Source organism: Chroicocephalus ridibundus, chromosome 4 (genome assembly GCF_963924245.1).
Source record: "Chroicocephalus ridibundus chromosome 4, bChrRid1.1, whole genome shotgun sequence".
In the NCBI taxonomy this organism is placed as follows: Eukaryota; Metazoa; Chordata; class Aves; order Charadriiformes; family Laridae; genus Chroicocephalus; species Chroicocephalus ridibundus.
In genome coordinates this window covers 1,581,493-1,603,497 of record NC_086287.1, presented here as the reverse complement: position 1 = coordinate 1,603,497, position 22,005 = coordinate 1,581,493, and the positions used below count along the sequence as shown (strand labels likewise).

The 22,005-nt window shown below is 67.9% G+C and overlaps 3 protein-coding genes across 6 annotated transcripts; 2 read left to right on the top strand and 1 right to left on the bottom strand.

The window, feature by feature from the left end:
* Positions 1–26: 26 nt before the first annotated feature.
* PITPNM1 (phosphatidylinositol transfer protein membrane associated 1) lies at positions 27–12,724 on the top strand. Of its 2 annotated transcripts, XM_063333366.1 has the most exons (24): positions 29–89; positions 345–440; positions 1,931–2,145; positions 2,227–2,348; positions 4,828–5,049; positions 5,169–5,483; positions 5,745–5,840; positions 5,962–6,069; positions 6,179–6,240; positions 6,332–6,576; positions 6,845–7,034; positions 7,170–7,277; positions 7,417–7,574; positions 7,857–8,023; positions 8,378–8,548; positions 8,782–8,931; positions 9,032–9,180; positions 9,260–9,370; positions 9,602–9,718; positions 9,942–10,090; positions 10,206–10,355; positions 10,707–10,890; positions 11,680–11,808; positions 11,928–12,724. In XM_063333366.1, exons 2-24 carry the CDS (start codon positions 363–365, stop codon positions 12,192–12,194), a joined length of 3,663 nt encoding a protein of 1,220 aa, XP_063189436.1. In that variant the 5' UTR covers positions 29–89; positions 345–362; the 3' UTR covers positions 12,195–12,724. The 2 variants fall into 2 exon arrangements, with proteins under 2 accessions (XP_063189437.1, XP_063189436.1); XM_063333367.1 differs by lacking the exons at positions 7,857–8,023; positions 8,378–8,548; positions 8,782–8,931; ... (6 more) ...; positions 11,680–11,808; positions 11,928–12,724 and adding an exon at positions 7,658–7,847 and having other exon boundaries at positions 27–89.
* A 576-nt stretch (positions 12,725–13,300) lies between these two features.
* Positions 13,301–15,811, bottom strand: AIP (aryl hydrocarbon receptor interacting protein). 2 transcript variants are annotated; one of them, XM_063333431.1, is made up of 6 exons: positions 15,638–15,805; positions 15,341–15,520; positions 14,808–14,996; positions 14,495–14,671; positions 14,257–14,398; positions 13,301–14,147 (listed from the first exon to the last, which is right to left on the bottom strand). In XM_063333431.1, exons 1-6 carry the CDS (start codon positions 15,734–15,736, stop codon positions 13,942–13,944), a joined length of 993 nt encoding a protein of 330 aa, XP_063189501.1. In that variant the 5' UTR covers positions 15,737–15,805; the 3' UTR covers positions 13,301–13,941. The 2 variants fall into 2 exon arrangements, with proteins under 2 accessions (XP_063189501.1, XP_063189502.1); XM_063333432.1 differs by having other exon boundaries at positions 14,075–14,147; positions 14,265–14,398; positions 15,638–15,811.
* An 883-nt stretch (positions 15,812–16,694) lies between these two features.
* Positions 16,695–21,888, top strand: LOC134514941 (scavenger receptor cysteine-rich type 1 protein M130-like). 2 transcript variants are annotated; one of them, XM_063333364.1, is made up of 10 exons: positions 16,695–17,827; positions 17,920–18,618; positions 18,696–19,013; positions 19,148–19,456; positions 19,534–19,842; positions 19,938–20,315; positions 20,400–20,537; positions 20,662–21,048; positions 21,342–21,482; positions 21,665–21,888. In XM_063333364.1, the coding sequence occupies exons 1-10, from the start codon at positions 16,714–16,716 to the stop codon at positions 21,766–21,768; spliced, it is 3,897 nt and encodes a 1,298-aa protein (XP_063189434.1). In that variant the 5' UTR covers positions 16,695–16,713; the 3' UTR covers positions 21,769–21,888. The 2 variants fall into 2 exon arrangements, with proteins under 2 accessions (XP_063189434.1, XP_063189435.1); XM_063333365.1 differs by lacking the exon at positions 21,665–21,888 and having other exon boundaries at positions 20,400–20,757; positions 20,965–21,048; positions 21,342–21,471.
* The last annotated feature ends 117 nt before the right edge of the window (positions 21,889–22,005 follow it).

Here is a 22,005-nt window from a genome sequence, read left to right as displayed (position 1 = left end):
CGTCACGCACCCCCTCCACCCCCCCCTACGTCACGGCCGTCCCCGTGGGCACGGGCTGTGATGTCACGGCCGGTTTGGGAGCGGCGCAGGTTCGGCGGGGCCGGGCCCAGGGCGGGCGGGGGGAGGGGGGCAGCGCCGGGGGCGAGAGGAGCCGAAAAGAGCCGAGCGCGGCCGGAAAGAGCCGAGCGGAGCCGAAGAGGGGCGGGCGGGGCCGAGCGGGCGGGGGGCGCGTTGCCATGGGAGCGGGGAGGGCCCGGCGGAGCGGGCCGGGCCGGGCCGGGCCGGGCTGAGGGCCGACCCCCCCCCCTCCACCCCGACCCCCTCCACCCCGACCCCCGCCACAGGCGCTGCCCCCCACCGCCATGCTCATCAAGGAGTACCATATCCTGCTGCCCATGAGCCTGGAGGAGTACCAGGTGGCCCAGCTCTACATGATCCAGGTGGGGCCTGGGGGCGGGGGGGGGCTGAGCATGGGGAGCTGAGGGGTGCGGAGGGGCTGTGGGGCTGAGTACAGAGCGTGGGGGGGGATGCGGGGGGGCTTGTGGGGATGAGTCTGAGGGGCTGAGCATGGACACTGAGGGGGTGCAGAGGGCTGTGGGGCTGAGTATGGGGGGCTGTGGGGTGCAGGGGGCTGTGGGGCTGAGCACAGAGCTGAGGGGTTCAGGGGCCTGGGGGGGTTCAGGGGGCTGTGGGGCTGAGCATGGAGCCTGAGGGGGTGCAAGGGGCTGTGGGGCTGAGTATGGGGGGCTGTGGGGTGCAGGGGGCTGTGGGGCTGAGCACAGAGCTGAGGGGTTCAGGGGCCTGGGGGGGTTCAGGGGGCTGTGGGGCTGAGCATGGAGCCTGAGGGGTGCAAGGGGCTGTGGGACTGAGCATGGGCAGCTGTGGGGTGTAGGGGGCTGTGGGGCTGAGTACCGAGCTGTGGGGCTGAGTGTGGAGCCTGGGGGTGCCGAGGGCTGTGGGACTGAACATAGGCAGTTGTGGGGTGCAGTGGGCTGTGGGGCTGAGCATAGGGGGTGCAGGGGCCTGTGGGGCTGAGCATGGAGCCTGGGTGTGCAGGGGGCTGTGGGACTGAACCCTGAGGGAGTGTAGGGGGGCTGTGGGGCTGAAGCACAGAGTCGGGGGGTGCAGGAGGCTCGGGGGGTGCAGGGGGCTATGGGTCTGAGCATGGGGGGCTGTGGGGCTGAGCACAGAGCCTGGGGGATGCAGGGGGATGTGGGGCTGAGTCTGGGGGGCTCATCGTAGAGCCTGAAGGGGTGTAGGGGGCTGTAGGGCTTAGTATAGGGGTGTGAGGGGCTGTGGGACTCATCACGGAGCCTGAGGGAGTGCAGGGATCTGTGGGGCTGAGCACTGGAGGGTGTGGGGGTCTGTGGGGCTGAGCATAGGGGGGTACAGGGGTCTATGGGGCTGAGTCTGGGGGGCTGAGCATGGACCCTGAGAGGGTGCCGGTGTCTGTGGGGCTGAGTGTGAGGAGCTGGGGGGCTGCAGGGGTCTGTGGGGCTGAGTCTGGAGCTGAGGGGTGCAGGGTTCTATGGGTCTGAGCATGGAACTGAGGGGTGCAGGGGGCTGTGGGGCTGAGCGTGAGGAGCTGGGGGTTGCAGGGGTCTGTGGGGCTGAGCATGGAGCTGGGGGGTGCAGGGGACTGTGGGGCTCAGCACAGAGCCTGGAGGGCGCAGGGGGGTGTGGGGCTGACCCCAAGGGATGGGCAGGGTGCGGAGGGTGTCACTGAGGTTGGGTGGGTTTGAGGACACAGAGCTGAGCAGGGGCTCCCAGGAGCACGTGTGGGGCTGCGGGTGTCACCACACGGGGACCGGGGCTTGCGGGGAGGGTACAGGAGCCTGTGAGGTGCCAGGATATGGGAACACGTGGGTCTCAGGGTTCGGGGGTGCCGGGGGGCGGGTGGGCTGTGCTCACCCAGCGGCTCTCCCTGCAGAAGAAGAGCCGGGAGGAGTCGAGCGGGGAGGGCAGCGGGGTGGAGATCCTGGCCAACCGGCCCTACAGTGACGGCCCCGGCGGCAGTGGCCAGTACACACACAAGATCTACCATGTGGGCTCCCACATCCCCAGCTGGTTTCGGGCGCTGCTCCCCAAGGCCGCGCTGCAGGTGGAGGAGGAATCCTGGAACGCCTACCCTTACACCCGCACCAGGTGGGAGCCGGTGGGGATGTGGGGTGGGCTGTGGGGCCGACTGTGCTACCGGGCTCATCCCCGTCCCCACGCGTCCCCCAGGTACACCTGCCCCTTCGTGGAGAAGTTCTCCATCGAGATCGAGACATACTACCGGCCGGACGCGGGCCAGCAGACCAACGTCTTCAACCTGAACGCGGCTGAGAAGAGGCAGAGGATTTTGGGTGCGTATGGCCGCCGCGAGGCTGGCTCGGGGCGGCGGGCAGGACCCGATGCCTGCCGGGGTTCCCACGCGGGGCTCCCCGGGCTGGGTGCGTGGGTGTGCTGCGGGGCCTGAGGGGCTCGGCTTCCCTGCCAGCTGCGGGGGTTTGTCTGCAATGCACTCAGCTTTGCTCTCTTTGCTGTCCCTTGCGTTCTGGGGACAGCTATGGGGCGACCTTGTCGGGGGAAAGTTCCTGTGCCCTGAGCTGCCTGCCCCCTCCCTTGGCAGCTCGGCTAAATTAGAGTCCCTGTTAAAGATGTTTTGGGGGGCAATTTCATCCTCCGCCTTCTTCCCTTGCTTGTATATTTGTTTGCAGTCCTTTCCTTCCTGGTGCCAGCCTGCTCCCCTCTCCGTGTCCCTGTCCCGTGCTCCGGCTCCTGTCCCATGTGGTCTGGCACGGCTTTGTTTTCCCAGCTCCTCTCTGAGTGTACGTGAAAACACGCGCTGGGTGTTTTGGATCAGCGTGTCCCCATTTTCCCACCCCCTGTCCTGCTTCCCCTGCTCCCCAGGGCTTTGCTCCAGTTCGCTCTCTGCGTCCAGGCTGGGGAGCTTGCCCAGGGGACCGGTGGGCAGAGCTGGAAGCCCGGGGTGGGATTCCTCCCTCACTGGCGGGTTTGGCCCCGGCCGCTGCAGCTTCCCTTTCCCGGCAGTGTTGATCTGGTCGTTTTAGGCACGGGAGTGCAGAGCGTGACGCGCTACCTCTTAAAATGGAGGCCTAAAATAGGCACTCGGAGGAAATGATTCATCTGACCTATTTCTCTCATTGGTTCTTGCGGCACCGGGGATGTCCAGCCAGGATACCCGTGGCTTGGGCCAGGGGGGACAAATTTTGCCCCTGCCACTGCCGGGCAGCGACTGGGGCCAAGCAGACAGCAGGGAGGGCACGGCCCTGTGCCCGCTGCCTGCTGCCCTGCCTCATTTCCCATCCCACGGGCGATCTGTAGGGCACGCTGCGTCTCGGGTGGCTGCTCCGTCCCACAGGGAGCAGGGCCGGTGTGGGACTGGCCCCGACACGGACCCCGCTGGGGTTTTCTTTGCCAGCTCTCGCTCTCACCCCGGTGTCCCGTATCACCGACGGATTTAAACCGAATCTCACGTTTCAAAGGGCAGCGGAGTAACGTGGTCTGGGCTGCCGGGGTGACCCGCAGGGATAACGGCCCCCTCGCCAATTTTCTCGCGGTGGTAAAAGCAAACAGACCCGTCGGTCGTCGCGCGAGTCACGCTGCCAGGAGCTGCTCGGGGACGGCAGCTCCTGTCCCGGCTCCTCGCTGCCGACCGTGGTATGCCGCCATCTGAGCTGCTCGGCTAGCCCCTCGGGCCCTGATTTAAGGGCTCGCGTTTGCCACACAATTTGGAAGCCCTGTGGTGTGTTTTGCAGGCTGGGGAGGTTTAGAAGGGTTGCGGCGCTTTTCAGTTTCAGCTACCCACCACAGGAAAAATCCTTGCTTCAGAGCTCCTGCGCTGCAACTCTCCCTTGCTTTATGAGTCTTAAAAATCCTTTTTTCCCCCCCTTTTTTTTTAGGCCTGAGCTGGAGGAAGAGGCCAGCGGGCACCTCAGGGACACTAGTGTGGGCAAATAAATGCAGAGTCTGGCACAGCCTGGGGACAGGGTGGGGGGGTCTGACTGGGGACAGCTCTATAGGAAGGTCCTGGGGGCCAATGGGGTGCCCTGGGACCCCCCAAGGACCCCCCCAAGATCAGGCTGGAGGGAGCTGGCCTGGAGCAGCCAAACTGCAGGACACTTTGCGCAGGGTTGGGCTCAAACGGCTCCCCAAGGTCTGTTGGATCATGTTTTTCCTGGGTGCCATCCGTGAGCATCCCCCTCCAGTTTTGGGGAGTCCACCCCCATTTGGGGAGAGGGCAGTGTTGCCATCACACCCCCCGGCTTGACGGGGGCTCCTCCCGGGTTGTGTGGCGGTTTTGCTGTGCTCCGTGCCCTGGTTTCGGGGCAACCTGGGGTCCGGGGGTGGGGGGTGGGGGGGGGCAGCTGGCGAGGCTCATCACTGCGCCGAGCTGCTGGATCCGGCTGTCCTCGGCACCAGCCCCCACGTCCCCCGGGGTCGCCGGGGCCACTCTCCCAGCTGCCAAATCTCCTGGCTAATGCGCGTATGTGTGTCAGCCCCGGCTCTTTGCACGCCTCGCCGCCTCCGCGCCTCCCCCCGCCGCCCCTGGTGCCTCTCGCAGCCGCGCTGCACTGCTCCGCGGGGCGCAGGATCAGGGCCCCGTGCAGGGTTGGGACGTTTTTGGGTGCACCCAAGGGTGCTTTTGATGTTACAACCGCAGGATAAAGAGAGTTTGCAACCGGCTGTTGGGCATTGTGGAAATAACTTGCCCCCCTGATTTTTGTGTGGTTTTCCCCGCTTTTCTGCCCAAGGCGTGTCCCACCTTCCCGTGTCCCCTTGCTTAGCCCCATGGGGTGACAAGCGCTGCTCTCCCCACAGACACCATCGATATCGTGCGTGACCCCATCTCCCCCGGGGAATACAAGCCCGAGGAGGACCCCAAGCTCTACCACTCGGCCAAGACGGGCCGGGGCCCGCTGGGGGACGACTGGCTGGAGGCGGCGGCCAGCGGACCCCTGATGTGCGCCTACAAGCTCTGCAAGGTGGAGTTCCGCTACTGGGGGATGCAGTCCAAAATCGAGCAGTTCATCCACGACGTGGGTGAGTGCGGGGCAGCAGCGGCGAGCCCTCGATCGCCAGCACCTCGGCGCTGCTTGAGGGGACAGGTTTGGGGAGCCCCGAGGCCATGCTGGGGTCGATCCCCCCCATCCCCATCGCAGGTTTGCGGAAGGTGATGCTGCGCGCCCACCGCCAGGCTTGGTGCTGGCAGGACGAGTGGACGGACCTGACCATGGAGGACATTCGGCAGCTGGAAGAGGAGACAGCGCGGATGCTGGCGCAGAAGATGGCCAAGTGCGGCGAGGCCGAGGAGCCCCCCACCGCTGGGCCCAGCCCCGAGGGGCGGATGGAGCCGGGGGGAGCCAGTGGGCAAGAAGGGGCTGAAGCGCAAGGATCGTCGGACGCCTCTCCTGATGATACCTTTGCCAAGCAGTGGTCCACCTCTTCCCGGTCTTCCTACTCTTCCCAGCATGGAGGTGAGAGACCAGGTCCTGCCTGGGTGGGAGGGGGACCCCCATGGGGACTCCTAAACCCCCGGCTGCTGCTGTGCTCCATAGGAGATGTGTCAGGGGACCCTCTCTTCCCTGGCCTGGGTCTCCCAGGGGGTCTCTGGGTGCCCCGGTCTGGCCCTGGGTCTCCTGGTATGGCTCTGGGTGCAAGAGCAGGGGGAAGCTGTGGGGCAGGAGCGGGGTCTTGCTGCGGGGGCGCTCTGGGTGCTGACCCCGTGCCGGTGGCAGGGGGGGTGTCTCCTCAGAGCCTGTCCGAGTGGCGGATGCAGAACATCGCTCGCGACTCTGAGAACAGCTCCGAAGAGGAGTTTTTCGATGCCCACGGTACAGTGGGGCAGCCCCATGGCTCAGCGTTTTGGTGGCAGGGACCAGGCACCAGCTTGGGGTGCCCGGTGGGGGGGCCCTTGCGGGCTCCCCACCCAGCGCCCCCTCCCTGCCACCGCAGAGGACCTGTCTGACAGTGATGAGGTCTTTGCGAAGGAGATGACGAAGTGGAGCTCCAATGACTTCTTGGACACGCTGGAGCGGCCGGCGGAGTTGGACGACGCGCTGGGTGAGTGGGGGGGGGGCTCCAGCCCCAAACCCTGGTGTGGGCATCCTGGGAGGGGGCTGACCCCCATCTGGACACCCCAGCTGGGCTCACCGGGGCCATGTTCTTGCAGGGGAGGGAGCCAGCGCTGCCAAGGTGGATGGGGACGGACTGGGGACATCTGGCTTCGCTGAGGTGCGTGCCCCGCTCGTCCCCTCCCTGGGGCCGTGCCCCCTGGCTGTTGTCCCCAGCATGGGTGCCGATGGCAGTGCTCTCCTTCCCGCAGGGCGGCTCAGCGGAGAGCGCGGCGCAGGCGTGCCGGATCCACGCCCTCTTCCTCATCCTCCACAGCGGTAACATCCTGGACCAGGGAGCGGGCGAGCCGGGCTCCAAGCAGGCGGACGTGCAGACGCTGGCGGCCACCTTCGATGCCGTCACCCGCGTCCACTTCCCTGAGGCGCTGGGGCATGTGGCACTGCGCCTGGTGCCCTGCCCGCCCATCTGCGCCGCCGCCTATGCCCTTGTCTCCAAGTACGGATGGCAGCACTGTGTGCCGTGCCATGGGGCAAGGAGGGGGCTGTCCCCTTGGAAATCTACCCCAGGGCCGCAGGAAGGGACCGGGGAGGTGGTGGCCTCAGAGGGGACTTTCCTTCTCCCAGTGTGGCATCAAGGGGATGGAATGGGATGGGATGGAAAGGGGATAGCTCCTGGTGCAGCATCCTGGGGTAAGCAAGTGGCGTGCGGAGGGATGGGGACATCGGGGCAGCCCCATTCATCCTTCCCTCCATGTCCTTCTCAGGCTCAGCCCCTACAGCCATGACAGGGACAGCCTGTCCAGCAGCCAGGACCACATCCCGCTGGCGGCCCTCCCGCTCCTGGCCACCTCCTCGGGGAGCTACCAGCACGCCGTCGGTGCCGTCATCGCTCGTGCCAACCAGGCGTACAGCGCCTTCCTGCACTCCGGGGAGGGGGCCGGCTTCTGCGGCCAGGTGAGAGGGGATTTGGGGAAAACTCTGCTTTGGGCTCCAGCTGGGACTTGGCTCTGTCGAGGACCATGTTCCCCCTGTGCAGAGGACTTGGGGGCTCCATCCTTCGCCCTCGGCACGGGTGCATGCTCTCTGCAGGTGGTGCTGCTGGGGGACTGTGTGGGCGGCATCCTGGGCTTCGACGCGCTCTGCCAGAGCCGGGCGGGCTCGGGGGGCAGCCACAGCAGCAGCCGCCGTGGCAGCCTGGTGAGTGCCGGCACCCTGCCGTGGGTCAGGGAGGGTGGGGAAGGGGGTTCGCACCCCTGGGTGCTGGGGTGCAGGGTGGGCAGGAGGTGCCAGTGGTGGCTAAGCAGGGGCTGGGCGCTCGCTGCCTCTCCCCCCGCAGAGCACGGAGCCCATCTCCCCCGAGCTGTGCGGCGGCAGGGACCCACTGGCCGACGGGGCGGATGGAGCAACGGGGTCAGGCCAGGCGAGCCCCGAGCCAGGGGCACAGCCACCCTGCCGGGAGCAGGGGGACAGCCACCATCACAGCTCCTCGTGCAGGTGAGAGCAAGGGGGATGGTTGGCAGCATGTCCCCGCGGGAGCCCGGCTGATCTCCCGACTAATTTTGTGCTTTATGGAAAAGGGCGAATTTCCCATCTGCGCCAGCCTGGGAAGGAGCATTGCATGGGGGCAGCCTGCCTCGGGGGTGTTTTGCTGGAGCTCCCCTGCTTCCAGCAGCTCCTCCGGGCTAACGGGGCCGTGCTGGGCACAGCTTTGTCCCCGGGCTGGTGGGAGCGGGATGGCACCATCCCTCCCCATGCCCACCGGCCCCGCTGTCCCAGCCTGCAGGGCAGCGAGGCCCCGCTGGAGGCAGAGGCACCGCGGAGCGGCGACGGGGCGGAGGGCACCGGCACCCGCCTCGACTTTAAGGTATCCGGCTTCTTCCTCTTTGGCTCCCCGCTGGGGCTGGTGCTCGCGCTGCGCAAGACCGTCATGCCCGCTCTGGATGGTGAGGACCCCCGCCAGCCGCGGTGCCAGCCCCCGGCCCCTCCCCAAAGAACCCCGCTTGCGTTTGAGCCCCTTGCACACCCAGCCCTGGCTGTGTGGGTGTTGGCATTGGTCTGTCCCCAGGCGTCCCCTTCCCCGCCCTGTGCCAGCCCCAGCTTGTCCCCTGTCTGTCGCCTGTGTCCTGGGTTTGCCTCACCAGCCTTTCCTCTCACTGGGTTCTGCTTTCTCCCTGCTGGGTTCAGACCTCCCGGCTGCTCTGCCCCGTGCCCGCCAGCCCTCGTGCCCCATCCCTGTCCCCACTGGCCTCCTCGCCACGCAGGCTGGGCAGCCCTGACCCCCCCACTCTCTGCCCCAGTGGCTCAGCTGCGTCCCGCCTGCGAGCAAATCTACAACCTCTTCCACGCTGCCGACCCCTGCGCCTCTCGCCTGGAGCCCCTCTTGGCCAAGGCCTTCCACGCCGTCCCACCGCTCAGCGTGCCCCGCTACCAGAAGTACCCCCTGGGTGATGGCACCTCGTCCCTGCTGGGTGAGTAGCCCCTGCGCCAGACTGGTCCCGAGCAGCCCTGGGGTGCGCTGGGGGCTCCAGCATCGTGCCGGGGTACCCACAGCACCCACAGCACTGCAGGAGCCCAGCTTGGGTGGGGGGAAAGTGATGGGCAAGCCCTGCCCACCCCTTTGGGGCTCTGCTGGAGGGGGGCGTTCCAGGGTGGTTGGTGTCCCCAGGGGAGTCCGGGTGGCCTCACTCATCTCTCTCCACAGCGGAGGCCCTGCAGATGCACTCTGCCCTGTTCCTGCCCGAGGTGGACATGGCTGCCCCCCCCACCCCCACTGGCAGCTTTGGGGGCTTCTGGAGGGGCAATGAGCCGGGGGAGGCCACCGCTTCCGCCAGCACCAACGAAGTCGTCAAGAGTGAGTGCCCTCCCTGCCTGTGCCGTCCCTGCCCATCCCATGCCATGCCGGCACCTTGGGATGAGGTCCAGGGACAGATTCATTCCAGCTTTCCCCACAGTCCTGGAGCGCTGGTGGGGCCCAAAGCGCATCGACTACTCGCTGTACTGCCCCGACGCCCTCACCGCCTTCCCCACCATCACCCTGCCCCACCTCTTCCACGCCAGCTACTGGGAGTCCTCCGACGTGGTGGCCTTCATCCTGCGCCAGGTATGGTGGACATGGCGGGGCGGGCAGCAGAGCTCGCCGGGGCTGGTGGAGGCTGAGCTGGGGCCATGCTGCTCGGTAGGTGATGGAGAAAGAGGGGCCGCAGCCGGCGGAGAGCGAGGAGAGCTCTATCTACAGCCCCGCTATCCCCCGGGAGAAGTGGCAGCGCAAGCGCACCCAAGTGAAGATTCGGGTATGTGCCCTGCGGCCATCGGGAGCCCAACCCTTTGCTGGGGCAGCACTGAGCTCTGGCTGTCCCCGGGTGCCCAGGCACACCCCTGGCCATGGGGTGATGCAGCTGGGAGGGTTTGATCCCATCTGCCAGGAGGATGCTGGGGTGGTCCCGCAGCCTGGTGGGGCCCATGTGCCCCCTCGGGGGCTCCCTCAGCTCCCACAGGCTGCTGAGTGTCTCGTGTCCCCGCAGAACGTGACGGCCAACCACCGGGCCAGCGACGTGATCGTGTGCGAGGGCAAAGCGCAGGTCCTCAGCGGGCGCTTCATGTACGGACCCCTGGATGTGGTGACGCTAACCGGGGAGAAGGTATGGCTGGGCTCATGGGTGCCACCAGGACCCCGTCAAACAAGGTGGGGATGCCCAGGAAGGGGCATGAGGCTGGTGTCATTCATGGCACAAGAAGGGATGTGGTGAACAGGAGGCCATAGGACCTTGTGGGATGCGGGGAGAGGGTTGTAAGGACTTGTAGGTTGGGGACATGGCAGGATCTGGAGGTTCGGTCCACGCTCAGCCCTTTTCCCTCTCCTAGGTGGACATCTACATCATGACGCAGCCACTGTCGGGGAAGTGGCTGTACTACGGCACTGAGGTGACAAGTGGCAGTGGGCGCCTGACCTTCACCATCCCTCCAGACAAGGCTCTGGCCATCGGCATCTACCCCGTGCGCATGGTGGTCAGGTGAGCTGCAGGTGTGCGGTGCCACCTCGGTTCCTCCTCCAGCCCTTTTGGCAGAGGTCCCCTGGCTCCCTCTGCGGCAGAGCCGGTGCTGAGCATCCCTGCTCTCCCGTCCCAGGGGGGACCACAGCTACGCCGAGGCATACCTGACAGTGGTGGCCCGGGGCACCGAGTCGGTCGTGTTCAGCATCGATGGCTCCTTCACTGCCAGTGTCTCCATCATGGGCAGCGACCCCAAAGTGCGGGCAGGGGCTGTTGACGTCGTACGGTAGGTGCCCTTCTCATGGTGGGGAGAACCCGCCCCTCCTTTTGTGGTGCGGTGACAACCTGAGTGGGGTAGCGGGGGCATCGGAGCAGTCTGCTGTCCCAGGGATGAGCTGGGGCATCTCCCATCACCCAGAGGCTTTTCACAGCAAAAAGGCTGCCCCCAGTTCTGGTCCCAAAACCTGCTGTGATACCCCACAGCTCTGCTGTGCCTTCAGCCTTGCTAAAATCCCTGTGGGGATGAAGGTTTCGGAGGCAGCACCCATGTGTGATGTGCTGGGAGATGCTCGGTGGCCTCCTGCCAGCAGTACTGTCCCCGCACAGGCTCCTGGCACCAACATGTGTCCCCTCCTAGGCACTGGCAGGACTCAGGCTACATGATCATCTACGTGACGGGACGCCCCGACATGCAGAAGCACCGCGTGGTGGCCTGGCTCTCCCAGCACAACTTCCCCCACGGCGCCGTCTCCTTCTGCGATGGGCTCACCCACGACCCCCTGCGTCAGAAAGCCGCCTTCCTCCAGAGCCTGCGCACCGAGGTGGGGATGGGGACGCTGGTGGGGTGGGGACGCGGTAGTGGTGGTGGTGTTGGAGGGGTAGCGTGGGCTGTGCCCCAGCCGGTGCCCCTCAGTCCTGGGGGTCAGTGGAGCTGCAGGTGGAGGTGCTCAGAGTTAGACTATGCCACAATGGCAGAGCTGGCACCGACCCCCTGCCCCAGGACCCTGTTGGAGAGGATCCAGAGGTGGCCATGGAGATGCTGGGAGGGCTGGAGCCCCTCTGCTGTGGGGACAGGCTGAGAGAGCTGGGGGGGTTCAGCCTGGAGAAGAGAAGGCTCCAGGGAGACCTTCCAGCCCCTTCCAGGCCCTCAAGGGGCTCCAGGAAAGCTGGGGAGGGACTCTGGAGCAGGGAGGGGAGCCGTGGGACAAGGGGGAAGGGTTTTCCACTGCAAGAGGGGAGATTTGGATGAGATCGGAGGGAGAAATTCTTGGCTGTGAGGGTGGTGAGCCCCTGGCCCAGGTTGCCCAGAGAAGCTGTGGCTGCCCCATCCCTGGAGGGGTTCAAGGCCAGGTTGGACGGGGCTTGGAGCAACCTGGGCTGGTGGGAGGTGTCCCTGCCCAGGGCAGGGGGTGGCACTGGGTGGGCTTCAAGGTCCCTTCCCACCCAAACCATTCTGTGATTCTATGACCTCGCTCAGGGCACAGAGGGGCACCTCCCAGCCCGTGGGCATTGCAACCACCCTCATAAAACAAGCGTGTCCCAGTCCCCTGGGGGTGGCTGTCCCTCTGGGAGGAGTCGCTCCCTGCCCTAATGCTCCTCTCCGTGGGCAGGCGGAGATCACCATCGTCGCTGGCTACGGCTCCACCAAGGATGTCTCAGTCTACAGCTCGCTGGGGCTCGCGCCGGCGCACATCTACATCGTGGGCCGGGCCGTCAAGAAGTTCTCCAACCAGTGCCAGGTACAGTGGCAGGGCTGGGGATGGGCTGGGGCTGCAGGGGACAATTGCTGACCCCACTGGGGTGGCGGGAGCACGTGATGGCCAGGGCCACCAGCTCAGGCTGTCTGTGGGTCCCACAGTTCCTGTCTGAGGGCTACGTAGCCCACCTGGCTCAGCTGGAGGCGGCGGCCCTGGCCCACTCCCCCAAGGGACCCCCACGGCCTGTGCTGGGCAAAGGCACCTACGGCTGCCCGGCGCCTGTCGACTTCCTCCGCAAGCAGAGCCAGCTCCTGCGGTCGCGGGGCTCCAGCCAGGCGGAGCGGGACGGGGGGCCCCCGTCGGCACCCCCCGGGTTGCCCCGGGCCAAGCCCCGCAGCGTCAGCCTCAAGCTGGAGGGTGAGGAGTGAGGGTGGCGTGGCCACCGTCCCCCTCTCCGCTGCAGCCTTCGTTTCCCAGCCAGGAGCACCTGGGGCCGCAGCGTGCGACAGGCCCCGAGCTGACAGGACAGAGATGAGGGTGCTGGGTCCCCCCCAAAACTGTGGGGAGGGCTGAGAGTCAGCGCTCTGAGCCACCCCAGGGGCCGGAGCCATCCCCTCGGGACTGAGCCACCCCGTGTCCCCCCTGCTGCCACCCAGCTCTGCCTCCACCCTGCTGCCCCTGTCCCCCCATGTCCTTTGGGGCTGCAGAGCTGCTGCTGGGCAGTGCCCGGGGCATGTTTGCCCCACGGCGAACCAGCGTGCTGCCCCCCGGGGTCATCTGTCCCCGGGCAGCGTTGTGGGGGCTGTGGCTGTGCCCCAGGGCAAGTGGCATCTCCCTGCTCCCTACCTATTTATTTCAGTTCAGTGTTGCCAGACGTGGGGCAGGGGAAGGGCCGGGATTCAAAAGCGGTTCCTTTGTTCTCTTCGTTTCGTTGTGAAATAAAGCGATGTAAAGACGAGGTGCCGGGGCTCGCATGTCTGCTCTGTACCCAGCCACCCACCCTGGACCCGGGCACACGGCATCACACAGCGAGGTGGCCTTGGGGTATCGCAGTTGGGTCAGGAGCAATTTAGGACACATCATGGGGGGGAAAAACAACCTCTGTTCCTGCTGGGAAATGCAGCCGGGAGCATCCCTGGGCTGCTCTGCTGCTCTCAGGTACGCGCTGACGCCGACATGGGGCTGGGGGGATTGCGTGAGCAGTTAAACCTTTTGCACAAGAGCAGAGCCGGGGCGTTAGGGCAGGGCTGGAGGGACGCAATGTCTGTGTGCGTTAGAGCTGCTTTTACACCGTCAGCCCAGGACGGAGCCTGCGGGAGAGTCATCTTGGCTCTACCCTTTAGAACAGTCATTGAGCAGCTTTAACGCATCCATGACGGGGGTGGGAGCGCTCACTACAGTCAGCAAGGGCTCGGTTTTGCAGCAAGTTTGCAAGGCCTCAGGGCCAGGGCTTGCCAGGCTCCCTGTTCCTGGGCTGCCTGCAACTTTGTTTTACCTCATTTACCTCTAACAGCAATTTTTCTAATTGACCAGGTGCCTGTGACTAGTTTTACTTTTGTTTATCGTGGCATAACATGACCAGAGTTTTATACAGATAGCAATAACGAGCAGTTAGTCTATATAAAATATTTACGACGCTGACACGGTGACGTAGTTTAGAGGAAACACCGGCTTGGGACGATAGCAGCGGCCTTGAGAAGTGACGATGCAGGACGTGGCGCGGAGTACAGGCAGGAAGGGGAAAGGACGGGGCCGAGGCTCGGCACCGCGGCCGTGAACAGCTCGGCCAGCCCCAGGCGCGGTGGTTCAGCCCAACGTAAAGTATAAAAACATCAAACAAAGAAAAGGACTTGGCAGAAAGCAGCGGGCTTGAGCTCAGTGTCACCCTACATGTCCCTTCCCGGCGTGACAATGAGCGTAGCCGAAGCCCAGCAAGGAGCTTCACCTTTACATTGCACTTTACATTGCCGCGATTGCTATACGCTGCGTAATACTGCGACTTAAGTGCACTGCCGTGTCACGGGGCCGTGGCGAGCTCCCGGGGCCACTTCAAATGACTTCAAATAAGTAAAATTTGTATTAAACATTAATAAACATCAATGAACATTCCACATGTGGAATATCTAAAAAGAACCTGTTCCGAGAGCGTCGGGCTCTCCGCTGCGGCCGCGGGCTCTACTGGGAGAAGATGCCCTTGAAGCGGATCTTGTCCTCAGCGTCCTTCTCCCGCAGGCGGGCTTCCAGGCTCCGCAGCTCCTTGGAGACGACGGGGCGCAGCGAGGGGTCGAGGGCCAGCACTTTGGCGAAGTCAGCCTGTGCCTCCGTCACGTTCCACACGGCCGCGTGGGCCTTCCCCCGCTTGAAGTAGGCCTTGACGTTGTCTGCAGGGAGAGAGCTGCTGGACCAGCGGAGCACGGGGGGCCCTCCCCGGTACCCCCTCACCCCACCAGCACCCACCACAGCCATCCCGGCCACCCCGTGGCTCCTTACCCTCGTACTTGTTGAGGATGGAGGAGCAGTGATCCAGCACCTCATAGTACTCCTCACACTGCAGCTTGCATTGGCAGTAATTTAACAGCAGGGGGGTGATCTTCTGGTCCAGCTCGATCCAGTCCGGAGAGCCAGGCTGCTCCTGCAGGGAGAACAAGGGGAAGCTCCCAAGCCCCGCACACTGGCAGGGATGGGGGGAGACCTGTGCACACCCCAGAGAAGGCCCAGGGTGCCCCACCTTCATCTGCAGGTTCTTGAGACAGGCGATGGCATCGTAGTATTTGGCAGCTGCCTCCTGCACCTTGCCCTGCCGGTACAGCTCGTTGCCTTCCTTGTGGATCAGGGGTACGGCCTGTAGCTTCTCCTCGTCCGTCATGGCCCATGGGTCCTGCTGGTAGGAGCCGGGTGCCTCCACCTGCCGGCACCCCGTCATGAGGGCAGAGCCCCAGCCCCACACCATGGTGGGTGCTGGTGGCCATCACTGAGCTCCTCCTGGCCCAGGGCTAGGACCGGGAGTGCCTCGGCCACCCCTACCCAGGCTGGCGCCTCACCTTGAGCACTTCGATGTCGAAGATGAGGGGCTGGGGGTTCTTCTGGAGCTCGTCGAGGTCGGGGTAGCCCAGGGAGTAGTGGTCGTGCAGCTGGGCGATGCTGCAGCAGTGCCGCTGCCCCTCCAGCGGGTCCTTCCCCGCCGCGATGTTGCGCAGGCTCTTGGACACCAGCGGGTAGAGCACCACGTGCTGCGGGGCGGGGGGGAGGCGGTGCTGGGACGGGGATGCACCGGGACGGGACGGGGGGTGGGGGGGGACAACGGGGACCGGGATGCTCCGGGGCTCTAACCCCCGCATCGGGGCCTAACGAGGGGAATGTGCCACGGGTGGGCGTGGTGCAGGCCACGCATCCAAGCCACGCCCCTCGAGCAGGAAACCACGCCCACTTGGAGCAGACCACGCCCCCGAAGCATCAGACCACGCCCCATTTGCGCACAGACCACGCCCCCGAACCAATCACGCCCCCGCCCCCGAGCAACAAACCACGCCCCCCAGCCGCCACCGGCCCCGGCCCCGGCCCGGCCCCGGCCCACCTTGGCCTCGCAGCGGAAGCGGGCCCGCTCGCCCGGCCGCATGGTGCGCAGGGCCGCCTCCCACACCGGCAGCTTGAACTTCTTGCCGGCGATCAGCTCCATGGGCTTCCCCCGCGCCCGGCTGTCGTCCAGCGGCGTCTCCTCATCCCCGCACCGCAGCGTCCGGTAGTGGAAGGTGGCCTGCGGGGGAGAATAGGCCGCGCCGTCACCATGGCGACCGGGGGGGGGGGGGGCCGCGCATGCGCGCCTCGCCCACTTACCCTCCCCGCACCCCCCAATCCCGGTCCCGTCTCTGACCTTGGTGCCGTCGCGGAAGTCGGGCAGCGGCCCGGTGCCCTCCCGCAGCACCTCCTTGTGCACGCCGTCCGCCCGCAGCTGCTCGACCTGCTGCGCCATCGTCCCCCGCGGCCCGCCCCGCCCCGCCGCCCTTCGGCTGCCTCCGCCGGCGATCGGCTCTTTCCGGAGCGACGCGGCACCGCGCCCGCGCCCCCTGCCGGCGGGGAGGGCGCACCGCGGGGGCGGGGCTACGGCCAGTGGGCGGGGCCAGACCCCCAGTGGGCGGGGCAAGGGCAGTGGGCGGGGCCAGACTCCCAGCACTGGCGGCGGCGGCGCGTCCCGGTTCCCGCCATCCCCGCCCCCCCCCCAGCGCCCCGGGGGGAGATTCCGGAATAAAAACCTGCCGTGAGGCTCCACCACAGCCCTGGGAGGGCCCCTGGGGGGGCTCTCGATGTCCTTGGTGTCCCTCACGTCCCTGCTGTCCCCGGTGTCGGTCACCTCCCACCCCGGGGGCACCCCCTCCCGCCAGCACCGGCGGGGTCTCAGTCCCCGGCGGCTCCCCGGTGGCCGTGTGCGGGCAGGGGGGGCCGGGCAGCCCTGACAGGTCCGCGCTCCATCGCTGGGGACATCTTGGGCAACACCCTTCCACCGCCATCACGATTTGGGGCTGTTTCTGTGCTTTTTGGTGGCTTTGCCTGGGCTCGCAGAGCTGCAGCTTTTCCATGCCACCGCGCCTCCTCCTCACCCCGCTCCGTGTCCCACCACCCCGGCCAGGCCGTGGCCACCGGCACCGCTCGGCTCCGACAGAGCCCACCAGCTCCTGCCGCCGTGGGTGGCCCAGCCCCGTCCTCGTCCTCAAACGCAACCGACACCTCGAAGGAGCTCCTGCTCCCGTCCACGTCTTGCGCCCACTGGTTTTTGCGGGTGCTTGGTCCCGGCTGAGCCAGGTGGGTTTTGCTCCCCCCCGCCCCCCCCCCCCCAACCCCAGTGTTGGCTCCGTGCCCCCCATCGGTGGCGTCACCGCGGGCACATGCCGCTGTGTGAAAGCGTGGCGTTATCGGTGGCGCTGCAGGTGGCCGGGGAGCTGCGCGCAGTCGATGCCGACGCCGGGTCCCCGCCGAGGGGGGGTGAAAACCACCTCCTTCCTCCCTCGGGGCACAGCTGCCGGCAGCGTGGTGGCACCGCCATGTGCTGCCAGCCTTCGCGAGGGGCCGGGGACGTGCCACCTGCAGGCACTGCCATGTGCCGGGGGGCTGCTTCCACCTCGGTGTCTCCCCCCTGGGGTCTCCAGGCAACCCCCCGGGGAGGGGAGCACCGCAGGGGTGGGTGCCAGTGTGCTGGGGTCTTTGTGCTTTGCCCCGCGCCATGGTTTTGGTAGGTTTTGGGGTGAATCCTGTTGCCATTGGGACCGGGCACGTGCCGGGCTCCCAGAGCAGCATCACCCCCATGGGGGGACACGGGCCCACACGCCCCACGCTGGCTGCAGGTGCCCCGGGTGGGGGCTGGGTCCCCCCTCCCCCGGGGACATCCGGGCGCCGACCCACCGTGGCGAGGTGTGTGACGCCAGCAGCGGAGCCGAGCCTCATATTTGGGCACGGAGTAGGTTATTGGAGGCCGGGGCCCCGCCAGCCGGGGAGATAACCCGCCTGATAACGGCGCAAACGCTGCCGCCGCCTCCATTGGCTCCCGGTTTTGGCGTTGCCTATATATCACCCTCCCCGCGCCGGGGGGTCCGGGACGGCAGGATGGTGCCCATCGGGGCGCTGGGGCTGCTCCTGTGCGTGTGGCTCTGCGGGGGACAGCACCAGGGTAGGGGGCAGCCGTGGGGCAGCCGTGGGGCAGGGACCCCCCCTGGCCGCACACCGGGCTCAGCACCCTCCTTTGCCGCAGGCGCCGGGGAGCTGCGGCTGGTGGGGGGCGGCGGGCGCTGCGCCGGCCGGGTGGAGGTGAAGCACAACGGCGAGTGGGGCTCTGTCTGCGTCTACGACTTCGACTGGGAAGCCAGTTGGGCCACCGTGGTGTGCCGGCAGCTGGGCTGCGGCCGGGTGACCAGGGCGTCTGCCTATGCCCCGTTCGGGGAGGCCACCGGCCGGATCTGGCTCCAGCCCTTCTTCTGCCGGGGCAACGAGAAGAAGCTGCAGGACTGTCCCCACTTTGGCTGGGGACAGCACTTCTGCGACCACAAGCGGGACGTAGGGGTGACGTGCGCAGGTGAGGAGGGGGGGAATGGCCGTGCCGGGACACCCGCCACGTGCCGGTGTGTCCCCCGGCCGGGCTGAGGCCGTGCCGGTGCCCTGGTGCAGACGCGGTGGAGCTGCGGCTGGCAGCCGGCGGGGGTCCCTGCGCCGGAAGGGTGGAGGTGAAGCTGCAGGGACGCTGGGGCTCAGTAGGGGACGACCAGTGGGACATGGAGGACGCCGAGGTGGTGTGCCAGCATCTGGGCTGTGGCTCGGCCGCTGGCGCCCACTCTGCCAGCGGCAGCTTTGGCAATGGGGAAGGCCCCCTCAGCCTGGCTCTGGTGGACTGCCACGGGGACGAGGCCACCTTCTGGGACTGCGAGATCCGCGGCTGGGGACCCTACGCCGCCCCTCACAACTTCGACACCGCCGTCACCTGCCAAGGTAGGAGCTGGGCGACGGTGGGGACACGCGGCAGTGCCGGCACATCCCTCACCGTGACCCCCGCGCCGCTCCCGGCAGGGTTTGCCCGGCTGGTCAGTGGCGACGGTGCCTGCGCCGGGCGGCTGGAGGTGCGGCACGGCCGAGCCTGGGTCAGTGTCTGTGAGGACGCCGTGGACATGGAGGCCGCCCGGGTGGTCTGCCGGGAGCTGGGCTGCGGCCAGGCACTGGCCGTTCCCGGCACCGGCCGCTTTGAGGCGGGAACGGGCCCGTTCTGGGAGGGGGGGTTCAGCTGCACCGGCACCGAGCCCCTCCTCGCCACCTGTGCCCGCCGGCCGGCCCACGGCCAGGGTTGCGCCGGCCACGCCAGCGTCATCTGCTCCTGTAAGCGCTGGGGACGCTGGGGGGTGTTGGGGGGGTCCTCACACCGGCGTCCCCCCCCAACGCCCTTTCTGCCGCAGCCTACACCGGTTTCCGTCTGGCGGGTGACAGCTCGGGCTGCGCCGGGCGGGTGGAGGTGGAGGTGGGGGGGACGTGGGGGTCCCTCTGCGCCACCGGCTGGGACCTGCCCGACGCCCATGTCCTCTGCCGCCACCTCGGCTGCGGCCCCTCCGCCGCCATCGTGCCACCGGGAGGCTCCTTTGGCGGCGGGGACGGGCCGCTGCGGCCGGACGCCTTCAGCTGCGGTGGGATCGAGCGACACCCGGGCGAGTGCCCCACGGCGGTGCTGGGGGAGCCCGCCTGCCCCCCCGGCCATGCCGCAGCCGTCAACTGCTCAGGTCCGTATGGCCGGGAAAAGCCTCAAGGGGCTTTTGGGACACCCCAAAACTGGGCAGCGGAGCAGGGGAGTTTTGGGGTGAAGGGAAGGCTGAGACAGGGCCCCCCCGCCATGGCACCGCCGGGGGTTTTGCAGGCATGGCCGAGTCCCTGCGGCTGGTGGAGGGGGAGAGCCGGTGCGACGGGCGGCTGGAGGTTGCCACGAGCTCCGGGGCTTGGGCCCGCGTGCCGGCGGGGCTGTGGGACGCCCAGCGTGCCACCGTGGTGTGCCAGCAGCTGGGCTGCGGTGTGCCGGAGAAGGTCCATGCCGTGCCGGGCTCGGGCAGCGCGGCGCTGCTGGGGCTGCGGTGCAACGGCAGCGAGGAGAACCTGGCCTGGTGCAACGTCTCGGGGACGGCCACCACGCCGACCGGCAGCCCCGAGGAGGTGGCCGTCGTCTGCTCAGGTGAGTGACCCGGGAAGGGCCGGGGGGTGCCGGCAGCCCGAGCGGCCACCCCATCCCGGTGCTCGCCGTGCCCACAGGCAGCCGGCGGGTGAGGCTGGCCGGTGGCCCCGGGCGATGCGCCGGGAGGGTGGAGGTCTATGTCGAGGGCACCTGGGCCACCATCTGCCAGGAAAACTGGGACCTCCTGGATGCCACCGTTGTCTGCCGCCAGCTGGGCTGCGGAACGGCGCTGGCGGCACCCGGCTCCGCTCGCTTCGGTCCCGGCACGGGGCCGCTGTGGCCGGAGGCCGGTGGCTGCGCCGGCACCGAGGCATCTCTCTGGGATTGCCCAGCCCTGGCGCGGCGCGGCTGCCGGCGCGGTGGTGGCGCGGGCGCCGAATGCTCAGGTGAGTGCCCGCGCACCCCCAGAGCGGGGGGGGACCATCACCCCGAGGGGGGTCCTGCCCCGTCCCTACCATGACACCCCCCCACCCCCTTGCAGAGCATCTCTCCCTGCGGCTGGTGGGTGGCAGCGGCCTCTGCAGCGGGCACCTGGAGGTGCGCTACAACGGGACGTGGGGACGCGTGTGTGCCAAGGGCACCAGCCCCGCCACGGCCACCGCCGTCTGCTGGCAGCTGGGCTGCGGGTCCGGGGGGAGGCTGGTGGCCGCCCCCGCCCGGGCCCCGGCCCCCGCCTGGCTGGCCTGGGTGAGCTGCAAGGAGGGGACGCGCTCGCTCTGGCGCTGCCCCTCGGCACCCTGGCGCCTGCAGGCCTGCAGCCCCGGCGGGGACGCCCACGTCACTTGTGATGGGGACATCGAAGGCACGAGCGGGATGACCACCCTGTCCCCGGGGAGCCACAGCCCACAGGTTTGCCCAGGTAGCTCTGCCCCCCTGCCGGCAGCCCCCCGCCCCGGGCTGGCCGGGTTCCCCCCCGTCACACCGCCTGGCCATGTCCTCGCAGATGTCCCCAGCAGCACCGTGGCGACGGCGAGGACCGTGTCGGTGCTCACGGTCCTGTGCGTGGTCCTGGGGACGCTGCTGGGCCTGGCCGTGGGCGCCGTGGCTGTGCAGACCTGCCGTGCTCGCGGCTGGTGGCGAGGTGGGTCCCGGCAGGGGGTGGTTTGGGGGGTTTGGGGGTCCCGGGGCTCCCCCGCCATGGGGCGGCTCGACCCGGTGCCACCCACGGTGCCACCGACCCGGGTGAGCGCTGCCCATCGTTTCAGGCCCCGGCAAAGCCGTGGACGCCGTCTCGGATGCCATCTACGAGGAGCTGGACTACGCCCTGACGCCCGAGTACCAGGAGGTGCCCAGTCGCCCAGGTGGGTGCAGCCCCCCCCGTGCCCCGTGGTTGTTCCCGAAGAGGCCGGGGGGGCTCAGCCCCACCGTAGCGCCGGGTCCTGGTGGTGCGGCACCGGCTTGTCCCCACGCTGCGGGGGTGTCCCCAGTCCCACCGCGGCCCCGCTCGGCAGTGAGGGGCTGTGGCTGCCCGTGGTGCCACCCCCAGCAGCCCGTCCTCCCCCTGCCAGGCTCCCCGTCGGAGGAGTCCGGGGCAAAGCTGCCGTATTACAGCGGGGACAGCGTGGAGGAGCGTGACACCAAGGCAGCCCCAGGTAGGGGCAGGGGGCAGGAACCCGGTGGGGAGCCCCGGGGAGAGGGGACACGGCCGGGCGCTGGGGAGCCAAGGGGACACGGACCCCCCCTCGCCCAGGCAAGCCCCGCTCTCGTTAGCGCGCAGCAAAGCATCACCTGTCCCTGCTGGTTGATCCCTGCTGCAGCTCTGGCTGAGAGCTTGCAGGCCCCGTGCCCCCAGGACACCTCCGGTGGCGTGGCCGGAGGGGGGTGGCACAGCCAGACCCCCGCCACAGCCCCCGGTTCACCCCCATCCCCCCCGTGCCTGTCCCAGGCTCCACCGCCCTGCCCGAGCACGGCCCCCCCGACGGCTACGATGATGCCGCGGCCGTGCTGGAAGAGCCCCCCGCTGCTGGCACTGGGGACATCTGCGAGGGGGTGGCACGGAGGAGCTGGAGCTGTGTCCCCCCCACAGGTAAGAGGGGCCACGGCCGCCCTGTTCCCTGCAGAGCCACCTCCGGGGGGGCTGGTTGCGGTGGCGGGCAGGGAGCCGGCGGCAAATCCCTGGGGAATGCGGCAAGACCCCGTCCAGGGTCTGGCAGGGGGGACACGAAGCAGCCCCCCCCCGCAAAGAGACCAGCCTTTGCTTCCCCTAAGGTGGGAGCTGCCCCCCGCCAAGTCCCCCAGGAGACACGAGGGACCCCCCGGGGGACACAAACTATGACGACGTTGGCGTGGGCACCCTGGGGACATCGCTGTGAGGATGGCCGGGCCGCACCGGGGGGGTCCCTGGGGACACGCCTGCGGGGTGGCGGGGCTCTGTCCCCACGGAGGGGTGGCCCTGGCCGCAGAGGAGGTCACCGCTCCCTGCCCAGGACCGCAGCGCAGCGGCAGAACCGCTCCCGGGTCCCTCCGGCAGCGGGGGCGAGCAGCACTGGGGGGGGGGGGGCGGGTATGTGTTATTCTTTCATTGTGAATTTATCTTTTTTTTTCCTCTA